The sequence below is a fragment of the Pseudochaenichthys georgianus genome, chromosome 1, assembly GCF_902827115.2.
Source record: "Pseudochaenichthys georgianus chromosome 1, fPseGeo1.2, whole genome shotgun sequence".
In the NCBI taxonomy this organism is placed as follows: Eukaryota; Metazoa; Chordata; class Actinopteri; order Perciformes; family Channichthyidae; genus Pseudochaenichthys; species Pseudochaenichthys georgianus.
In genome coordinates, this window is record NC_047503.1 from 13,640,298 (window position 1) to 13,660,915 (window position 20,618).

Consider the following 20,618-nt stretch of genomic DNA (forward strand, 5'->3'; position numbering starts at 1 on the left):
AGAGTGGTAGTGATATTGCATTTTAAATGTTAAGAGATGCACCTTTTTATCCACATGGTGGCAGTATTAAGCCACGTGTGCTCTTTCTTTTTTTTGTACTTCTGAAAAGCACACTAATCGTATTGTAATATATGTTTTCATATCTTATTTCTTCTCCAAATGCTTTGCCTCAGTCCATATGAGTGTGTGGTGACACTTTTCAACTACTTCCGGCATACTGGGGAGGGAGCATGTGGGTGTTTCATATATGTATTTACATTTAATTGACAGCGGTTAAATTATGAATGTGTTTGGGCTCAGGTGATAACATGTGATCATCAATGCCTCCATTAAAATTAAAATGTTCTAACCTGCAACCTGATCTTTGAGGATGTGGATCGTTCCACTGCATACAAGACCAGCAGTGGAATGTAAATTAGTACATTACATTGCATTTAGCTGACGCTTTTATCCAAAGCGACTTACAATAAGTACAACCTTGAAGAAAACACAACCTTGAAGAAAACAGAATCATATAAGTACATCAGGTTTCATAGAGCCAAGCTTTTCAAGTGCTACTCAACTGGCTTTAGATAAGCCAGCCCTTTATTAGTATATAAGTGCTTTGTTAATAGTTCTATCGCTCGAAGTGGAGTCGAAAGAGATGAGTTTTCAGTCTGCGCTGGAAGGTGTGTAAGCTTTCTGCTGTCCTGATGTCAATGGGGAGCTCATTCCACCATTTTGGAGCCAGGATAGCAAACCCACGTGTTTTTGCTGATGGGAACTTGAGTCCCCCTCGCAGTGAGGGTGCAGCGAGTCGTTTGGCTGATGCAGAGTGTAGTGCACGCGCTGGGGTGTACATGATCTCTATTTATTGACCTAAATACTAGTATCTTAATTAAATGTTATGCTTCTTTATATTTTGTAGGTAATCGGTCTTTAAACCTACTTTAGGTTTTAAATCTGGGACTTTTTTTAATGTTCTTCCACTTTAAAGTCTGATATACTGTACATATTTTATTAGTCATTTTCTTAGTGGTTTTTCTTGTAAACATTTCCCTTCTTTTTTCCCCCTAAGCGTGGTATCAGTACTTTTACTTCAGGAAATGATCTGAATACTTCTTCCATCACTGTCTAAGTCACAGCTACAATTTGATGGTGTCGGTTGAAGGTTTTTAGTAACATTATTGTCCACAAGGTCATTGATTTAACTGTAATAATAAAGGTCTGGTTGGTTTGCATTGGAGTTATTAATAGCTCACTTTGAGCTAATCCTCCCGTCATCAGTTAATCATTAAGGTTCAATGCTCCTGGCGTGGGAGTGGAAACTGTCTTCGCTGAACACACCTTGGTCGACAATGTTTTAAGACGTCACAAGACTCAAATTTCGCACATTTTTATTTTTCACCTGTTAAATATACCTCTTTTCTTATACAATCATTGAGTTGGAAAAGAAATTTCTAGATGCATACATAAGAAATCACAACAGCCTCGAGCATGTTGGAAATATTGTCCTCTGTTTAGTTTCTTCTCTTCATAGAACGTATCATAAAGGGCAGGAAAGAGGTGCTGCGCCTTATAAGGAGCAATTAAATATATGTCAAACAACAAATACATTCATTGTTACGAAAAAGAAAAAAGTATATTTTTGACAGCATTCACTCGTATTGAAATGTTCAGGAGCAATAATCTATATAGAAAACGTAAACAGATTACATTCAAGCAATGTTGTTTTTATACTAAGTCCTCCCTCCCCAAAGTCTATATTCAAGTTTCAACGATATTCATTTTCTTGAGGCTTTTAAATACTCCGTCCACACACAGATTTTGGCAGTAGTGAGAGTTGAAGACACTAGGTTTGCGTTAGATGCAGATTTTAAAAACTAACACTGTGTAAAAACAGCGCTTTCACCCAGTGCTGCTGAACAAGTCAAACACTTCCAGCAGTGCAAGTGCATCTATATTTTATTAAGTAATCCTACAAGGCAAAGCAAACAGTTTGGGTGTTTATCCCATACCAGGAACAAACTGTTCCAAATTTTTTAAAAAATCACTTTCGATCCCCAAACATACTGAACCACAAATCAGTCAAGTACTACTTCTTTGGCCATTAGCCCACTGAGAGACCTTGCGAAAGATTTCCGTAGGTTCTTTAGGTGGGTACAAAATAAATTCCTTTCTGCCTGCTAACAATAAACAAAGCCCACCTCTGTGGAAAATCCGATTATCAAGTCACCATGGTAACAACAAACAGCCCCAAGGTCTTTTGCAGACACTGGTGTGCCTCTTCACAATTTGAGGAATGTTTCTCCATCTTACTTCCTACCACCCAAAATATGAGTGCCATGTTGTTGTTCCTCCCTTCAGGAAAGAAAAATAAAGAGCTGTAGCAAAAGTCTTCCCTCCGCTGCCCTCTACCAAGAGGAGAAAAAGGGCCGCTTGCAGTGGAAGGTTTGTGTGAAGGCGTTGCCGAGGGTAACCACGCGTCCCTGCCCCCCCGAGCGGCTGCGCTCCACCACCACCCGCGGCATCTGCACCAGCTGGATGGGGCTCTTCCCGTCCTTCAGAGCCTGGGTCAGGTTCAACACCTGGTGATAAACAGGGGTGGTCATGTATGACATACAGAAAGCGGTTTTCATTGTTGCATTGCTTGATTTTGAGAGTATGTGAAGTTAAAGGGATAATTGAGAGGGCTTGATGAGGTACTGATCCATAAACACCGTTATATGAAGCATCATGTAATCATGTCTTTGGCTCTTCTCCATATCTGCAGTTTTTTCGTTATATTTCGGTGTTTGTTTACATTTCGTTGTGTGCTTTTCAAAACAATCTCTTGCACTATTTTATTTGTTCTATCCTATATATATTCATGTTGCACTGTTGGAGGAGCCTGTGACTTAATGTGCACATGACAATAAAGCCTTGCAACTTGATCTACAGACAATGATCTACAGACCACTATGGTTTGGAAAAGGGCCACCTAAAGTATTCAATTGATTGATTGAGTGCTATATTTTCACAACTTTATTCTGCTCCGAGAGACCTTTCCAACAGGGAATGAAGTCCTAAAATACTCCATTGACAAAAACAGTCATTCTACCTTGCAGAACAAGAGACTGGCTTCTTACCGCTGCAATGATAAGCTTGTTTGTGTTGTTGTGTGACCTTTGTGATTCAGAACTACCCCTTTCAAAAGCACAGCATTTGCTCCATGACCAGAGGCGGGAGAAGTACTCAGATCTGAAGCTGGTAAAGGTGCAGCTAGCTGTAATGACTTTGTATACTGCAGGGTAGCTTGTGGATTGACTCCAGGTGGAACTAAAGTCTGATTTAAGTGTTGATTATATTTCACATCATTCATGCAAATCTGTAAAGTAACTAAGGGCACAACATAAATGTAGTGGAGTGAAAGCACAGGATTTACCTCTGAATTGTTGTGGAGTAGAAGTACGAAATAGCATAACATGGAAATACTCCAGTAAAGTAACTTGAGAAAATGTATGACAGTTACTTCCCACCTCTGCTCCATAACCCAAAGCTACTCTCGTGTTCTTCAGGCAACATCGACAGCTTCAGCTCTCTGTAATGGCTGTCTGACAGCAACGTAAAATGGTGAAGATACTCCTAAAGGAGCATACACATACACTTTAGGTGGCTGAAATGTGTTTTGATGCTGCACCTGTCCACACCAGGAAAGCCTGTTTCTTTAAACTGGGGAGGGCTGACTGCAAACTACTGTAGTAATGCACTGACTATGGATAAGTACCTCATACAACCACACTTAAAAAAAAAATCAAAAACTACCCTGACTTTGCTCCCCTGATCAAAACATGACAATTAATCATAAATTATTTCTTTTTTTCCTCTCAAACCAAACTCGTGTCAGCTCTAATGGAATATAAAACATGTATTATGTATTGTAACCAGAAAATGACAAGTACACTGAAAGAACAATATCAAAAAAGAGCCTTGAGCAATGTTATGATACTTCTATGACACGCTTAGTTGTCACAACGATAGGCATGGAACTAGACAGGAGTGGATGGTGAGAAATTAGGTCAAGGCGGTTAGGAATGAAGTCATTAAAAAACAACCAAAGTGACTGAAAGTAGGGCACAGAAGAGAGAAAGGACAATAGGAAGGATATAACAAAATACAGGACACGAAGGCAGAGAAGCTTTTGAAAACAGTCAAATCCCACTTTAAAAAAAAGAAACTCACCTGTCCCCTCATTACAGACATCTGTCTCTCAAACATGGTTTTATCGAAGCCTTTATCCGTCTGAAGGGAACAACGATGACACATGTTAGCGGGAGTCTTGTGACAGCTGTTTGTATACAGCTGTTAGAGGGAGGAAAAGAGGTGAGGTGGTCTGTACCTTGAACATCTCATAGAGGTCCTCACAGAGGTCCTGGACAAAGTTCATGTCAGAGAGGCGGGACAGCACCAGGTCTCGGGTCTCCTGGGAGAAGGCCACCTTAGCCTGGGGGAGCCATGCCCAGTGGAAGGGGTCTGATTGGGTGAGGAACAGTAGATTTAGTAGTGAACTCTTTATTTTAAAGTAAATTCTGATTGAACACAGTAAAAACATGTACATTTTAGTGTCCGTCCAAAATAAAAACATTACTTGTAGTGAAAACCACCCTTGAATGATGGTGGTAGACTAAAAGCTTTAGGAATCCAAACTATAACATATAATAAGTACCCTGTATCAAGATTGATGCAAAACAAGTGACATTTGACCTTTTTAGAGAGATTTAGAAAAAAAAACACTTCTGGGGTCATTTGGGTGGATTTTCCATATCTACAGTAGGCTATGGCCCCCCTTGGTTGATTTTGATGATTGACACCTCTTTTGAACCGTTAGAGCCAATAGAATCGAGCGGAAGTTCCTAAAATCCATCTAAACATTGCCCATTGGTGAATGAGTGATGCGTAGCCAGAATGCCCAAAACCGGAAGCTGTCATACACTCTCGTAGCTATCATAGCAACTAATATGAAATCTCCGTAGAGATAAATATGAAGATGGATTATCAGTAATAATTTCAAAGTGACAGACACATTGGATTAACCTATGGATTAACCTTCAGCAGCGTTTTTATCGTTTTAATGCCATTGAACACAACTTTTGATCAGAACAACAGCATAGGTAAGAATTACTCCTGTGTTTGCTCCGTAATGCTACGTGGTGTGATGTCTATGTTTGCTTCCCCTGTCGCGAGTTCTGATCGCTCAGTGATGATACTTATATATCTGGAATCTGTGGAATCTCAGCCTGCTAATCGATATCTTGTTTGTGCAGATTTGATAAGTAATAAGGGTATTTTACCTTGAGTTCTGTGCTAATTGCGTTAGCATTTTTTCGCTCAGGGCTAATTCAGAGCCTTTGTTATTACCCTTTTGTCTCGATTAGCTAAACATGGTTAATATTGTCTGAAAGCTGAGTTTCTTCCCGTTAAGTGAGTATGACACATTCATAGTTTATTAAATGTTAAGAAGCCCTCAAGACGCTGTTTCTTGCAAGATGTTGCGTTGCTGCGTGGGGTTTCACTGGTTAAACCCTTCCCTAATCACAAATGTCCATATTTGTAGGGTTTACATTGTCTTTGTTTTATGATGTTGTGTCGTGACCAACAGTCAACTAAAAGGAACAAACTAAATCCACCTACAATTAGCTCCAAGCTAAATTATTAAGATGTTTTTTCCTGTTTCCAGTTGTAATGCCAAGCTAAGCTAATTGTCTGCTAGCTTAAGCATAAGTGTATTTCCCAATATTCCCCAAAAACCTTTCCTCTGACTCGTTATTTTCCTATAACAAACAAATTATATTTCAAAATTAAAATCATTAATTCTAACACTATTATTATGAAATGGTTATGCATCATTATAATTTAAATACATATGTTCAGATGCGGTGCCCTGTAGTTGTGATGGATTTGTCATCCTATAGATTTAATGACAAAAGTAATGAATTCATCATGGAAGTCAATAACTGCTGTTTCCACCGTTATCAGGAAGGACAGTTGTTGACAGGACATGAAAGAAGAGATCTGATTGGAGGAAACAGATCAACGTACAGGCTCTCCACTCGTCCGGGTGTTTAAAGGGGAAGGCCAGGCCGTTGTCAATCGCTGCGATCTTCATGCACGAGTCAGAAGTATTCTCTGACCAATCTGCATCCTACAGAGAGAGGGGGGGATCAGAGAAATCGTTACCAACAGCTCTCTGAGAGATGAATGATTCATGATCAGACACGTCATTGATCACAGTCCAGAGGCCTGATTAATTGCCACAGATAGATGACAACCTTTGCTCATTCATCACCCATGTCACATATTGATTGATGATGAGTCAGACAGGGCTCTGGCAGGGCTCCACACGAGGATGAGGAGGAGCCAGCCAAGGGTTGTGAGACACATTTTAGCCAAAAAAAAGCTGTTGGTTTAAGCCCACAAAGTCTATAAATAGCTTTTAAAATTTGAAATCATACCAAATCCAAACTGATCAGAACTTATGTAACGGAGTCAAAAGGCAGAGCGCTCACTGGTCCTGGCCATTGGATATATTAATTATTTATTCATTGACACCTTCAATAAGGTGTATCAGTACATACCACAATGATTGTACTACTACAAATGTATTATTTTACTAGAAACATAAATGCATAATTTTTTTGACAGAAATACAAAGATTTAAAGGGGACCCATCATGCAAAATGCACTTTGTGATGTCTTGTATACATACGTGTCCCTGGTGCGTCGGGGAACTCACGCAGTGTCAGAAAATAAAACCCTCTCTCTTTTCCTCCGTACCCAAATCTTTTAAAAATCTTTACACCATTTCCTGATTAAGGGTTTCTTTCAGATGGTCTTAGTGATGGCTGTGCTGTAAAAACAGCATGTAAATAAAGATTATTCATTCATTCAAGACCCAATACATGTCTGTTTGATGTACTGTTATTATTGAAAATCACTTCTTGATGCACACTGCGCCACAGTGAACTTGCTGTTACGGGTGTTTTTTCAAAGTACACTCAATACAATTCTTAATGGGATCCGTCAACAATTAGTTTGCCATTATTTGTCTAACGCTGAAGAGGAGTCAAGTCTGCCGTTTGCCTTGCAGTGGGTGCTAATGAAACGCCCTGGTTGTGGCTACTGTAGCCAGTCACAGGGGCTCTGGTTGGTTCCAGACCTGTTATATCTAAGCTTTTGTTTGTCTATGTGGGCCCCTGTGTTCCCTGCCTGTGAATGAGTGACAGCGCGCCATATAACCAGTGTCTCACGATGAAAATATATCAGCATTCCAGCCGTTCAAATGCATGCAGCAGAGTGAGAATGTATCTAAACACACCCTTAGTATGTTTTGGTTTAACCTCACCTTTTGTCCGTCTCCTTTTACTCCTTCTCCTGGCTTCAAATACTTGATCAACCAGTTATCGTTTCCTCGATCTGAGGAGAAAGACAAAGAGAAAGTTTGATTTGAAAGGAGTGTAGAGCAATATTACGTTTTCATACGTAGGTGGGTGAAAGAGAACAATAAGACAGCTTCAAAAAAATGAATGGACATTTAGATGACGAGTGCAATTTCAATGTAACACAATAGAGAACTTTCCAGGATTCTGAAAATGTCAACAAGTGATTACGTACTGTTAAAGAACCCAAAGAGAATGACTGCAAATGGCTAGAAAGTACAACAATAAATCTTAACATATTCAAATGAGCAAAACGAGACAATAGAAAGAGACTGGAACAGGAAACAGGAAACAGGAATGGACTGGTTATGCAACATTGAGTTTACCCTAATGCCTCACTAGGAACATTTTGGCAATTTGTGGCTTTTTCCCTATTTATCAATTTGGTTTATTTAATGCGTTGTGGCAAAGATGTATGTTATCTTTTCATTATGGAAGGTAAAGTGAACCAAATTACAGACCATTAAAGACTAAATATATCTGCATGGACATTACAGCATAAAATCATGCATTTATTATAGCAGCCAGTCAATTTAAAATACTGGATCCAAAGTGTAGTTTTTGACAATTGTCAAAGTAATCAAAATCCAAATCCACATATCCCAAATTGTGAAAGAAATATGCCCCTAGCATTTTATCATCAATAACAACTGTGGTATTATGTCAAAGTAGAACTTATAGCTAATATATAGAGGACTTTTCTTTCTTTAAAGACATTGTTTTTTTTAAGTTAAGCTAAAGGGTTAAGTTTAGTAAACGTTGTGTTTAAATGTCAACACACCTGTGTTTCTGATGACGTAGTCTAACACCACCAGCCGCTCAAACTGCGAGTGCAGCTGCTTCCTGATGTTCTCTGGCAGAGGCTCTGCTTCAAAGCGCCGCAGCCAGAAGTCCGCTTCACGGTGACCCCCCACAAACAGCTGGAACGAGCCCATCTGAAAACAAACGCACATCCCAACATTAGAAATTAAACACAGAACATAACAGCTTCTGTATATGTTCATGATGTGCTGGGAGGTTGACTTAACAGGGTATAGTTGTGATGAGTTGAAATGCCAGTAGTGTATGACACTTAAAAATGAGGCCAACTTCCTCAATCTACTTCCTGAACACATTCTTTAAGTCAACATCTACCATGAGAAATGCTACAGATCATCAACAAGGCTGTCTCAGAGGAAAAACAGGAAGCTACACAACGTTGTTATTCAGGTCTCTGAAGAAATGCTAGAATTGGTGTTCAGCACACTACAAAGAAAGGACATAAGAATACACAATCACTTTCTGGAAAAAGAACACAATTTCAAGTGAAGATGACATTTATGATTCCTATGGCCTATTTGTCTAAATAATCCTGTCTTCTGAGGTAACAGAGAGTGTGACACGATCCTTCTACTGTCCTCTGACAGGACTGCATCTGTTCTGAGCCCACAACCCTTTAACTGCATTATGACAAGGCAGCAGGCCACTGGTGCGTAAAACAAAGCATTAGGACAATAAGGAAACTGTTTAAACATGTACAAAAAAAGAGGTTAGTATGTGTTATAATAAATATTACAATTTGATACTAAGCCCATTGCAGATTCAAAAGAAAGAAATGCGGACTATAACTTAGAAACTCTCGAAGAATAAAATGGTAAACTTGCAAGAAAAAAAAACATGAATCTATAAGAATAACTAAATAAATATTCTAGTTATCACTCTTATAGCTATATCCTTTTGCAAGATATCATTTGTTTGGTCTTGTACTGCAAGCATGATACACGGCAAGCAGTGGCAATAACAGGACAAATGGAAAGGAAACCAGAAGAGGTTTACTACACTTCAGTCTCTGTTGTTCACTGATTGCTTGCAGAAAGCAGCTAGAAGGTGGTGACATTAGCCACTCTGGGTTACTGGGTTACCACTCTCTGTTACCTTAGGGGGCAGGCCCACTCTGTGGAAGCGTCGCCCCACCTTGGGGACTTTCTCTAAGGCGTACTTCTTCCCTCTGGATTTGGCTCTGTCGATGGCGCTGTAGTGGAATGTGTCACTGGCCAGATACACCACCTGATGAAAAGGAACACGCTCAGTTAGCGCTGGAGGAGTTGGACCTTGAGACTACTGCTCGTGTCTAGTTGCTCCTACAGCCAAGAAGAGAGAACATTCTCACCGTTACCTACGGTTGCATTCAAGTGTTAACTGATTATTCTCTCTGAATGCATTTCCACAGGTTTTCTAGCTTGTGAGGCATTTTTATTGACCAAATAATATAATATTTTCGGGTTGAACGATTGAATGTGTGAAAGAGACACCAGACTAAATGAAAATGCACTTTTTCAAGGGGTATATTTGAAGCAAGATAACTGTTAATAACTTGCTTTCAAGACTCTGCATGAACCCTGTTGCAGTTCAGTCAATCTAAAATGGCATGGCGCAAATCACAAATCTTAAGAAGGAGCCCAAACCTTGGTTTTTGGCACCACTCCAAGGCCGAGTTTCGTATCAACCAGCGACGCAGCAGCCTCTGAGAGGTAACCCTGGTTAGGCAACAAGCAGCCTCGGCCGAAACAACACGGACAGCACAGCTAGAGAGAGCGGAGGAGAGAGAGGCAAATAAAGACACTTGGAGAAAAACGTGGAGTAACATGTCTACTAAACTCCTTTAGATTGTTTACAGCCAGATAAACCATGTGACACAATGTACCTTGTGAAAATATTTGGTCCATTTTGGGTTAAGGTGACCGTAAGGTTCCTCCGACTTTGGTTTGAAAACACCAATGACTTTCTGTAGAAGAAATGAAGAAGGATACACAGTATTACAAAACGTGTTGCCCACATTTGGCTCACGGCAGAACATGTGGTCATTACAGAAACCACAGGGCAAGACATTTTAAGCCATAAGCAACACATGTCAAGTGACAGGGATGATGCTAACAAGCTTCAGATCAATACATGTTCCCTGTAATGGATGTTACATTAGTTCATGTGATGCTCGGCATGTATGTCAAACGTGAGCCATCAATGCAAGCTTCGCTGGTTGCCTTATTCAGCAAGTGTCAGCAAAGCAGCTCAGAAACACAGTAAGCTAATTGCGAAAAGCTAGCATCTTTGATTGCAAGCTATCATTTCTACTGGTTCACTAAATCTAAAAGGAGAGGGAATTTCTTTCTTAAATTATTAGTAATATTCAAATATATTTGAAAGCTGTCATTAGTCCATGATCCTTCCTCTTCTCCCCTTCTCATATATCAGTGTGATTCCTCTGTCCTCTCCTCACCCCTTTCGGGTCTTTGACAAAGTAGCTCCCACTGGAACCCTGGGAAATCCTCTCTGGAAAGACTCCATTCTCGATAGCTTGTTCCGCCCTTTGGATAATATCTGCAAACTCGGGATCCTCTGGGAAATGGTTGAAGTCTCCACTGCTGCAACCTAGAAGAAGAAAAACATATTAGATTGATATTCATATTTACGCAACAGTTTTTCTTAAAGTACCAACAAAATGATCATTCGTAATCATCTTCCAAAATGCATGGTGGGATAAATGCCATGCAGTTAAATTGTTGGTCATTCAGCGTGGTTAACTGATGGTGACCTCTGACCTGTGTCATAGCATATCCAAATGACACCATTTCCAAAAAGGACATAACATTTGAATCTGTGTATTCATGAACAATGTATGATATAGAAAAACATGTATGGGTCATTTTGGTAAAAGAAGAAAAAAGAGGATTATATTTGCTATATAGAAAGCTCTTTAAAGTCAACACAGGTTTTTTTAAATCTCTTAATGTGAAGTATAATCGATCTTCTGCACGACAAAATGCTACTTCCAAATATGAATCGATTAGTTGTCAACAATTAAATTAGTCCACAACTTTTTGTATTTTTTTAAGAAGAAAAATAATTAATTTTCACATACTACCAGGTTCTGGACAACAAGAGCTTTTGGAAAACATTGATCATCACTGCTATTGACAGGCAGTGGTTCAGTCAGTCGGGGCTTGGACTGGGAGCTGTAGGGTCGCCGGTTCAAGTCCCCGACCAGACCTAAAATATGGAGTGTGGACTGCTACTTGGAGAGGTCCCAGTTCACCTCCTGCCCTGCCGTGGTGCACTTGAGCAAGGCACCGGACACCCCCCTTCCCCCCCCGGATGCTGTACAATAGCTCTCCACTGCTCCTAGTACTAGACTCCTGGTACTAGGATGGGTTCAAAGCAGAGAACAAATGTCACTGTGTGCTCTGCATGTGTGACCATTAAAGAGGGTTTCATCCCTCCCAGTTCTATTGCCCGAAAAAACGAATCGATTAAACCATTGCTTTATTGCAGCCCTATACATCTTGTATAGGGCTGCAATAAAGCAATGGTTTAATCGAAAACCATAACAATTTGAATAAAATAATGCAAATTTCAATATGCTTATAAGCCAACATATGTGTCAATATTTTCCATCAACTGTTTCTCATCTATAACCAAAGATAGCACGATAAAAGTGGTGCCAGAGGTATGACACACTTCCTGTTTCATAAGCAGCCGCTGTGTCATGTATTATGTAATATCTTATTTTGGCAACTTTCTATATTTAAACAGCTCCCAAACATATTCAGCGTTCTAAATATAAGTTAGCATTGACGTTAGCTTAACCCGGTGACACAGTTTCTCTAATGTTAACACTCTGTGCTACATGAATATAAAGCAAGAATCTGAGAGCTGATTGATCGACTCGTCAGAAGTTGGGTTTTCTTTTGCTTTGCAGATCTGATAGAGCTCTCTGCATGCGACTGCTCTCTGGTGGGGTGCCAATTATTTCTTTGATGGAGGTCCAATCATATGACATGACACGTTCAAGACTGTTCTGCTTCTTCCCACAGGAGAACAGTCAGCTGACAGAAGGCTCCATATGCTCTGTATCAGTCACTGTAACGTCACAGTGGGATGCAGGGAGAGATGAAGGGACAGACACAGGGACGAGGGGGGGGGGGGGGGGTCGGAGGAAGGACAAAGGGACAGTTAACATGCCATTTGTCACAGAGAGATAAGGAGAAACAAAGATGCCTTTGAAGCCAATTCACATGAAGATGGGACTGAGAGAGTAGGATATTAAAAAGAAGGAAGAACAGAAGGATGTTGATATGCAAAAATTAAATCAGAGCAGGGATTTACAGCAATGGTTGCCAGGTTGCCATTGGCAACCATTTTGGGAAATTGGCAACCAGTTATTGGCCTTCGCTTACCATCATTGGCAACCACTCGTTAACATAAGAGATAAGTCTCATTTTCAGTTCAAATTCATATTTTTTTACCCTTCGCTCTGAAATGAGAGCCTTAGAGATGTCTCGCCCTTTAGCCTATTACGTACAATGTGTTGGAGCGCTAGCCAATAGAATCGCGAGTGTTACATAGTGATGTAATTATGCTACGCAAGTAAGCAAAGCAGTCCAATTTACAATGAACAACCACCTATATAATAATAATAATAATAATAATAATACACAACAGGAAAGGGAAACCCCAAAAGCACAATAGGGCCTCTTTCACATGATAGTGTTCCAGTTGGACAGATCTCCTGGTTTTGTACCCAGTATGAGACGGCTTGTTTCTGTGAGTAAAACCACTATGCAGTCCGCAGCAAACCCCCTGAAGCCGGATGTACAATGTTCACATTTTAATTACTAGTAAGTGCTACAGGAAGTGTGGCTGTGAAAGAATGTTTTTGGTAGGGAAACTGATTGCTGTTGACACAACCTCTTCTTGACTTTAACACGGAAATAACATGGTGTCAACACAGACCTAGAGATAGATTGTGATAAAGTACAACGGGTGCATCTGATTTACAGCACCATTTACTTTCTGTGTGTAAGACGGAGCTTAGCTGTCACAATATTTTATCTTCGTCATTTCATCTCCAACAATGGATCCAGAGTGTTTATTCAGCTGATGATGGATGTGTGCCTGCCTGTACTGATGTTGGAAGTCTATGATGATATTGTCATTGTGTACGAGGCAGGAAGCAGGAGGCAGGAGGCGGGAGGCGGGATGGAATCTCTCCCAGTTATATTCACCCCACAGAAAGCTGGAGTGAATACACATGCACACTTCCTCTGTCCCAAATCCCCTCCTCATCATCTGTACAGGACTTCAAAAGTGCGTGTGTGTGTGTGTGTGTGTGTGTGTGTGTGTGTGTGTGTGTGTGTGTGTGTGTGTGTGTGTGTGTGTGTGTGTGTGTGTGTGTGTGTGTGTGTGTGTGTGTGTGTGTTTGCACAAAGGCCTTATGCATATTTAATGCCTGTCCTTCAGAGGAGGTCAGTTAATGGGATTCGCTGAGCTTTTTCACAGCTGGAGTACAGCTGGCTCAGAGCTCCAGAGACCTGCAGAGCAAACAGTGTGTGGCATGTCGCATCAATGCACTCTGAACAGGGTCACTGCTAATATAAGAACTTAACACGCAACTTCAGTGCAGCTTGAATTCATAATTCATTAGTGCTTGCATTGAAATCCTATGCTCAGACTTTGACAGGATTAAAAGTTTCAATATATGCAAATGTGTCAATCAAGATGAAATGAATGACTAAATAAGATAATGTTAGGTTGCTATGCGTGCTCCTGGACAACGGGTTCTGTTATAAGAAGACGGTGGAAACAGGTGAGCTGAATGCTGTTTGGCAGATACAATGCAAATCTTAGCTGGATGGACTCGCATGGTTTAGAGTCATGTGTGATCAAATTGAACTGCCACAATGTGCAAAGGGACTTTGAGTGACATTTTGCGACACAGTACAGCTTCTTTCGGGACTGTGCGTTTTAATCATAGGTTTTAATGCATTGAATAAAAACTGCAATTACACCAGAAGAATATTATTCTAAAAGGTCAGAAGAAACGGGACACCAGTCTCCGTGTGTCTAACTCTGGCCTAGATATCTGGCCCGATAGAGCACAGATCTCAGCAGAGAGAAAGCAATGACTCATATAAAAAAGAAACAAACGCCTAAAAATTGTCTTACAACAGGAAACAAAGGTGGGTGGTATGAGGGGGAGGGTGTTGAGTCCAATTAGAAGTGAAGTCAGAATATGTGCCGCTTCCATGGTGACTGAATCACCTAGCCTTTGTTTTGTGCTATAACAGCTTTGTTTCTTTTTATAGTTCAAAACAAATGTAGTGCTGCAAATATCTAAGGCTGAAAACAGACGATACACAGGCAAGAAAATATGTTCTGTTCTGAGGAAGAAATATGCATAATAAAAGGCTTAACACCAGCTTGAACTGGCTTTGTGTTAACACAGAGAATTATCATACAAGTCGGATTGTAGGGAGTTTACAGGGAGGACACTGTAGCTGCACTCGTGGCTGGACTTCTATGTAGTGTTGGGTCACCAGGTGAGAGTGCCAGGCAGCTCATATCACCCAACAGGGAAGATAACAGCTGCTGGTACACCAGCTGAGTGGAAAAACACTGGGTAGACAAACAGGGTACAGACTCCAACTCCGTGCAAAGTGCACAAGCCTAATGCCTTCGGTGTAATGTATGGGTAGTTATAACAACATTCACAGAGGTATATTGTTTGCTCAGAAATGCGGGACTTCTCAAATGTGCTGGGTCAACAAGTTAACACCTTAATTCCTATCCATCACCAACTTTGGTTCTGGACAAAACAGGCCCAAGTAGATCCTCCAGGGGCCTCAGTGATATGAAGAAATGTAAATATCACAGTAGTTATGATAAAATACCTCAATATAGATAGTGTAACGATAGTGTATGGTTAACTTATTGATTTGAGAAAAATATTTACATAAATTATGATTAGTTTACATGAGAAAATAAATCCAATATGAGGATTGAATGACACCGTTGGCAAAGCAAATTAAAGAACAACTAGAACAGTTGGGTTAGTTCATAAGAGTATAACTTTACCGAAATGCAGCCTTTAAAACAAATAAAAAGACACGTGACATATGGGATATATATCCAAAGTGTAAGACAATATCTGAGTCTCATATAACGATATAATATCAATATATTGCCCAGTTCTAAGTGAAATGGTTAACACGTCCCAGTAGGCTTGTATGACATCACAACGTTTTAACCACGTCGCATTCACTGAGCACCTTACACAGTATCATTTTGCGTTGAACCATATGCGGCAAAAACCTGTTCTCCTTATCATCGAGCATGTGTTCCCTGACCTAACTTAAATGTCTATGTGTGTACTCCCTGTCAGGTACCCAAGGCGTTGATCCAAACATTTACCTGGGGAGGCCAGGTTCTCTTTATCCGACGACGAGCTGTGTCTGTCCCGCCTGCTCCGCTTCTGTCGTACACTCCGCGGGGAAGACGAGCTTCCTCCTAGGCACGGTAACAGCAGCGCCTCTTCGCTGGAGCCGTCAGTCTCCAGCTCGGTTAAGAAGCTCTCACAAGAGTCCGTAATACGAACCGCGGCTCCGGGGTTCGCCGCATGTCCCAAGCCTATCCCATTCCTGTCAAATAACACCTTCGGGGGGTCTGGGGAGTGAAAGTTACACTCTGAAGCAGGCACCGCTGCGTCCCCGCTGTCAAGCAGCAAGGACTCGTTGGTCTCTGTCTCTGTTGGGTCGCATTCTGACATCATTGTTGCTCAATACATACAATAAATGTACATTTAATTACACTGGCTTCCCTTTCAGCTGTCAGCCGTCCATTTTAAAGAGACTCCCTTCTTTCCGCGAGTATATAAACCTTAAATAAATATCCAAAAACAGCAACTCTCGCTCACCGATGATATGTCCACATAATCCTTCAAGAACAGTCTGCGCCGCTTCCTAGTTGGTACACTGCGCATGCGCTCCACAAAGAACAGCGTTGCCTTCAAGTGCTCAACGTGAAGTCGGAACTACCGAAACAGTTAGGCCAATACTGTTTCCTGTTAATTGTTAAGAGCTAATTTCAAAGCAATGAACAATAATTATACATGCAGAGATGTGTTAAGAATAAGATTAGATTTTAAAATCTTGATAGCAAATGTTGTTTAAAAGGACAACATGTTTTATTCAACTGCTGGCACGCTTGTATGAACAGGATGCATAAGTGGTTTGTTACAAAGAATGTAATTGAATTTAGTAAATGCTGTCTTAACGCAGACGAATGGTGAATTATATGAACAATAATGTGCTGGAAATTATTCGGTTTTGGTTTATTTGGTTTCCTTATGAAAAATGTTTCCAAATCTTAACGTGTGTAAAATGTATTAAGGAGAGGGCAGATGTTATGAGGGTTACACTTCAATTACTAAAAAGGGATGCTCTGTTGTTTTACATTATACTGCATCAATGGTCTTACTACATGTTCAAGGAGGCACTTTGCGAACAAGTTTAGGCATAGATATGATGTTCATTCATACACCTCAAAGCATTCCTTCCTTTGAAATGTTGCAGTAACTCTTATGTTCACTAGATGTCGACAGTGATACACAAATGAAGACAGGTTCAACGTGAGAGTCCCACACAAAGTGACTTTTGCTTAGAAGCATACTATTTTGTTTCTTCATTTAAAATTAAACTTTTTTATTTGTTCTTTTCCTCATAATGTTTTCATTATTCTTAATTTTCTCCGAATTTAAGGTTGGAACCACAAATTGGCATTATTTTCTTGGTTCAGCCACCACATGGGACTATATTGATCAATTCTATTAATTTCCACATTTCAGTTTGGACCCATGTTTTGAATACTGCAAAGTGACAAACCCTGCTTTTCCACACGTATGCAGTGTTTCCCCCCTGCTGTACCTGCCTCTCTCTTTTAGTCCTTTCACTTTGACTCTTACTTTTCCTTCAGTCCTCCCAGTGCCAGTCAATTACCCAGCACACTTCACTCCCCCTTTAACCCTCAGCCCCTCTCAACCTATAACTCGGGCCCCAACATCACCTCCACCCGTCTCCCTAATAAGTGAATGCACATGCAAATGAGCAGTCAGCCAGCTGGTATCACAGCAGTCATGTGATCTATCAAGGTAGGGGGTGAGGGGGTGAAGGAGACAGGAGGGAGGAGGGAGGATGAAGGAGAGGATGAGAGGGGGACAGACACGTTCAAAGACGTGCTGGAGAGACACACTGGCATCCCTCTGCTAGATGTCAGAATAATCCCATCAGCCCTCTCTCCCTTTGACCATCATCCCATTCATACCCTTTACTTCTGTAGCCTTCAAGGACAAACACCTCAAATGTCACTTGCCTGATGCATGACACTTTCCTCTCTCTACATATCTGTGTGTGTGTGTCTGTCTGTCTGTCTGTCTGTCTGTCTGTCTGTCTGTCTGTCTGTCTGTCTGTCTGTCTGTCTGTCTGTCTGTCTGTCTGTCTGTCTGTCTGTCTGTGTGTGTGTGTGTGTGTGTGTGTGTGTGTGTGTGTGTGTGTGTGTGTGTGTGTGTGTGTGTGTGTGTGTGTGTGTGTGTGTGTGTGTGTGTGTGTGTGTGTGTGTGTGTGTGTGTGTGTGTGTGTGTGTGTGTGTGTGTGTCTGTCTGTCTGTCTGTCTGTCTGTCTGTCTGTCTGTCTGTCTGTCTGTCTGTCTGTCTGTCTGTCTGTCTGTCTGTGTGTGTGTGTGTGTGTGTGTGTGTGTGTGTGTGTGTGTGTGTGTGTGTGTGTGTGTGTGTGTGTGTGTGTGTGTGTGTGTGTGTGTGTGTGTGTGTGTGTGTGTGTGTGTGTGTGTGTGATCCGTCTCTGCCTCACTGTAGCACCCATTCCAGCAGATTCTGCTGGCATAAGATGTGCTTCGTCCTGCCAACAGCTACCACCCTCATCCATTCCTCCTTCCTTCTCCTTCCCCCTGGCTTGCTGATGATGAGGGAGAACCCTATAGTTCCACGCTTCTTATTTTTTTACGTTAGTGTGTGTTGTCTGCGATTAGAGTATGTGTTAGTCAGCAAGTGAATACACCCACCCTGTGTGCCCAGATATGAGCATGCAGGATCCAGATTACAAAGTTCACCTCGAGACTTAGACATCCACGTGGTTTGACATTGGCATTGACATTTATTAATACAGACGGAAAATTAATTTACATTATAAAAGTGAACAATCACATACACACTGCATCAAGTGGTCATCACACATTTATGAATATTTTTAATTTTGTGTAAATTATAGTAGATGGATAGTTAGATATCTGTCCATCATTTATATGTATTTATTTATTTAGGCCTACTCTTCATTTTCTTTGTCCCTGTGTTCCTTCAGTCCATGTCGGCTCAGTGTGTGAACGAGCTGCAATGCACCATAGAGACTCCAGTCACCTGTTACCTGTCAGGAGAGATTCACACAGAGAAGACATTCAGAAAGTGCATGTGTGTGCGTGTGCGTGCGTGCGTGTGTGTGTGTGCCTGTGTGTGTCATGCTCTCAGGAAGGCAGTACCTCTTGGACCAAACATCCTCAGGTAGCAGTGTGAACAATATGGCTTTTCGTCATATTGAAAAACAAATAGGACATTTATGTAATCAATTATTGTAACTGCTATTACCTTTACATAAATAGAAGATATATGTCAAAATACCTCAGCATGTTGACCTGGTGTGAGCTGTCTGTTGCACTTTTGACACTTGAGACACAGAGGGTGATAGTCCCTCCCTAAGGACCTCTTCTTCTCACCTGTACCAGAGAAAAATGAAAACGGTATAAATGAGAGGCGGGATGCACAATTAACAAACAAACAATGTAAAAATAAGAAAAACGATATACTATGAGATGTTCTTTGAAGCATTTTATTCATTTTGTTTAATTATTTTATTCTTTTTTATTCATATTTTTATATTTTTTAACCTATTACTTTACATGAATAAAGCATAATTGCTACTTTATTAAAATGTTGCATTATTTTATTTGTATTGATTGATTATTGGATATAGAGGTAAATGTGTAATATAAAGCATCACATTTATCAAAAAAAGTATTATAATGTTGTTGTTGTTTTTTTATTTTAAAATACAGTAGACATAGTAAAGAATGTGGTGTTGTATACAAAGAGACAAGAGGGCCAGGCCACATCATATCTACTTAGCTGGTTCATAAGGAGAAGAGTAAAACCAGCTGTAAAAAAACCAATTGATTTATTTGGTTTAAGTGCTATTTTGCATTCAATAGTGACATCTCAGTGTTGGGGACAGGACTGTGACTCAAAGAGACAGAAGCTGGGGAGGAAACCCGGAGAGCAGCTGAAGCTCGTTTGGCTGGACCCACATCCTGTTGTCATGGATGTGTGCGCGCACATTTGTGTGTCTGTGTGTTCGGAGAATAGAGCTTTATTAGCAAATAGGCCTCAAAAACCATTGTGGCACATTTAAAAATAAATATGAAAGCTTGTTTTTCAAAGTACATACTATATTGACTTAAAGTACAAGCACAGGCGTAACGAATAACATTAACGATGTCTCACTTACATGCAGGTGTGTGCATCGTTAGCAACATGAGTTGCACCGGTGTTTGGCAGGTTATAATGTCCACTGTCAAACTGCCAGTAATATGAATACATGTTCACCTTATTACTTCTGCTTTACCCTACTGGTTTCTATTCATATATGTTTTCTATTTTCCTTTTCAGATGAATCAAGTAACTGGAAGAAAATTAGAGATCGAGCTTGAAGGATGTTCAGAAAAATAATGCCAGACTGAGTAAACACTTAAGGAGGTCACACTCACCGAAGTAGACGGGCTTCCCGCAAATTGGACAGTAGCCTACCATGATGGTATGTAATTATTCAACGACGACTGTGTGTGATAACGTATATGCTTCATGAGCATGTGAGTGTGTGTGTGTGTGTGTGTGTGTGTGAATTGACAGGAAAACCGTTAAACTGCACATATGTCTGCGTGAGCACCAAAACCAGGATGTGGTGGGCGAGACGTCACCGGAAGAGAGAGAAAGATGTGATTTGAAAAGCTACTTTCAGTGGAAAATAAATCATGATATCAGGTGTTAAGCCGTGTTAATAAGCATCACTCTATGTGTATATACTGATGCTTTGGGTGCACAGCCATGACACTGTGAAGAGAGACAGAGAGAGAGAGGGTGAGGAGAGGAGGGACAAAACCAGCTGTCAGCAGCTCAGGTTCCCAGCTATCTTCTCTCCCGGCCTGCTGTGTGCACCCTCTTTTCTATTAAAAACAAGGAGTTGAAAAGAGACACTTAGCCCTTTCTTCCCTTCTTTCTGTCTCTCTATCTCT

General features: G+C 40.7%; 2 protein-coding genes across 3 annotated transcripts; both read right to left on the bottom strand.

The window, feature by feature from the left end:
- Nucleotides 1–1,359: 1,359 nt before the first annotated feature.
- pi4k2b (phosphatidylinositol 4-kinase type 2 beta) lies at nucleotides 1,360–16,243 on the bottom strand. 2 transcript variants are annotated; one of them, XM_034088431.2, is made up of 11 exons: nucleotides 15,681–16,243; nucleotides 10,711–10,862; nucleotides 10,138–10,218; nucleotides 9,899–10,018; nucleotides 9,408–9,500; nucleotides 8,236–8,389; nucleotides 7,361–7,431; nucleotides 6,058–6,160; nucleotides 4,358–4,491; nucleotides 4,201–4,260; nucleotides 1,360–2,567 (listed from the first exon to the last, which is right to left on the bottom strand). In XM_034088431.2, the coding sequence occupies exons 1-11, from the start codon at nucleotides 16,036–16,038 to the stop codon at nucleotides 2,394–2,396; spliced, it is 1,500 nt and encodes a 499-aa protein (XP_033944322.1). In that variant the 5' UTR covers nucleotides 16,039–16,243; the 3' UTR covers nucleotides 1,360–2,393. The 2 variants fall into 2 exon arrangements, with proteins under 2 accessions (XP_033944322.1, XP_033944247.1); XM_034088356.2 differs by having other exon boundaries at nucleotides 9,369–9,500.
- A 2,170-nt stretch (nucleotides 16,244–18,413) lies between these two features.
- On the bottom strand, nucleotides 18,414–20,245 carry LOC117454880 (cysteine-rich protein 2-like). Its single transcript, XM_034094153.2, has 3 exons — nucleotides 20,094–20,245; nucleotides 18,952–19,046; nucleotides 18,414–18,700 (listed from the first exon to the last, which is right to left on the bottom strand). The coding sequence occupies exons 1-3, from the start codon at nucleotides 20,134–20,136 to the stop codon at nucleotides 18,602–18,604; spliced, it is 237 nt and encodes a 78-aa protein (XP_033950044.1). The 5' UTR covers nucleotides 20,137–20,245; the 3' UTR covers nucleotides 18,414–18,601.
- Between the last annotated feature and the right edge of the window lie 373 nt (nucleotides 20,246–20,618).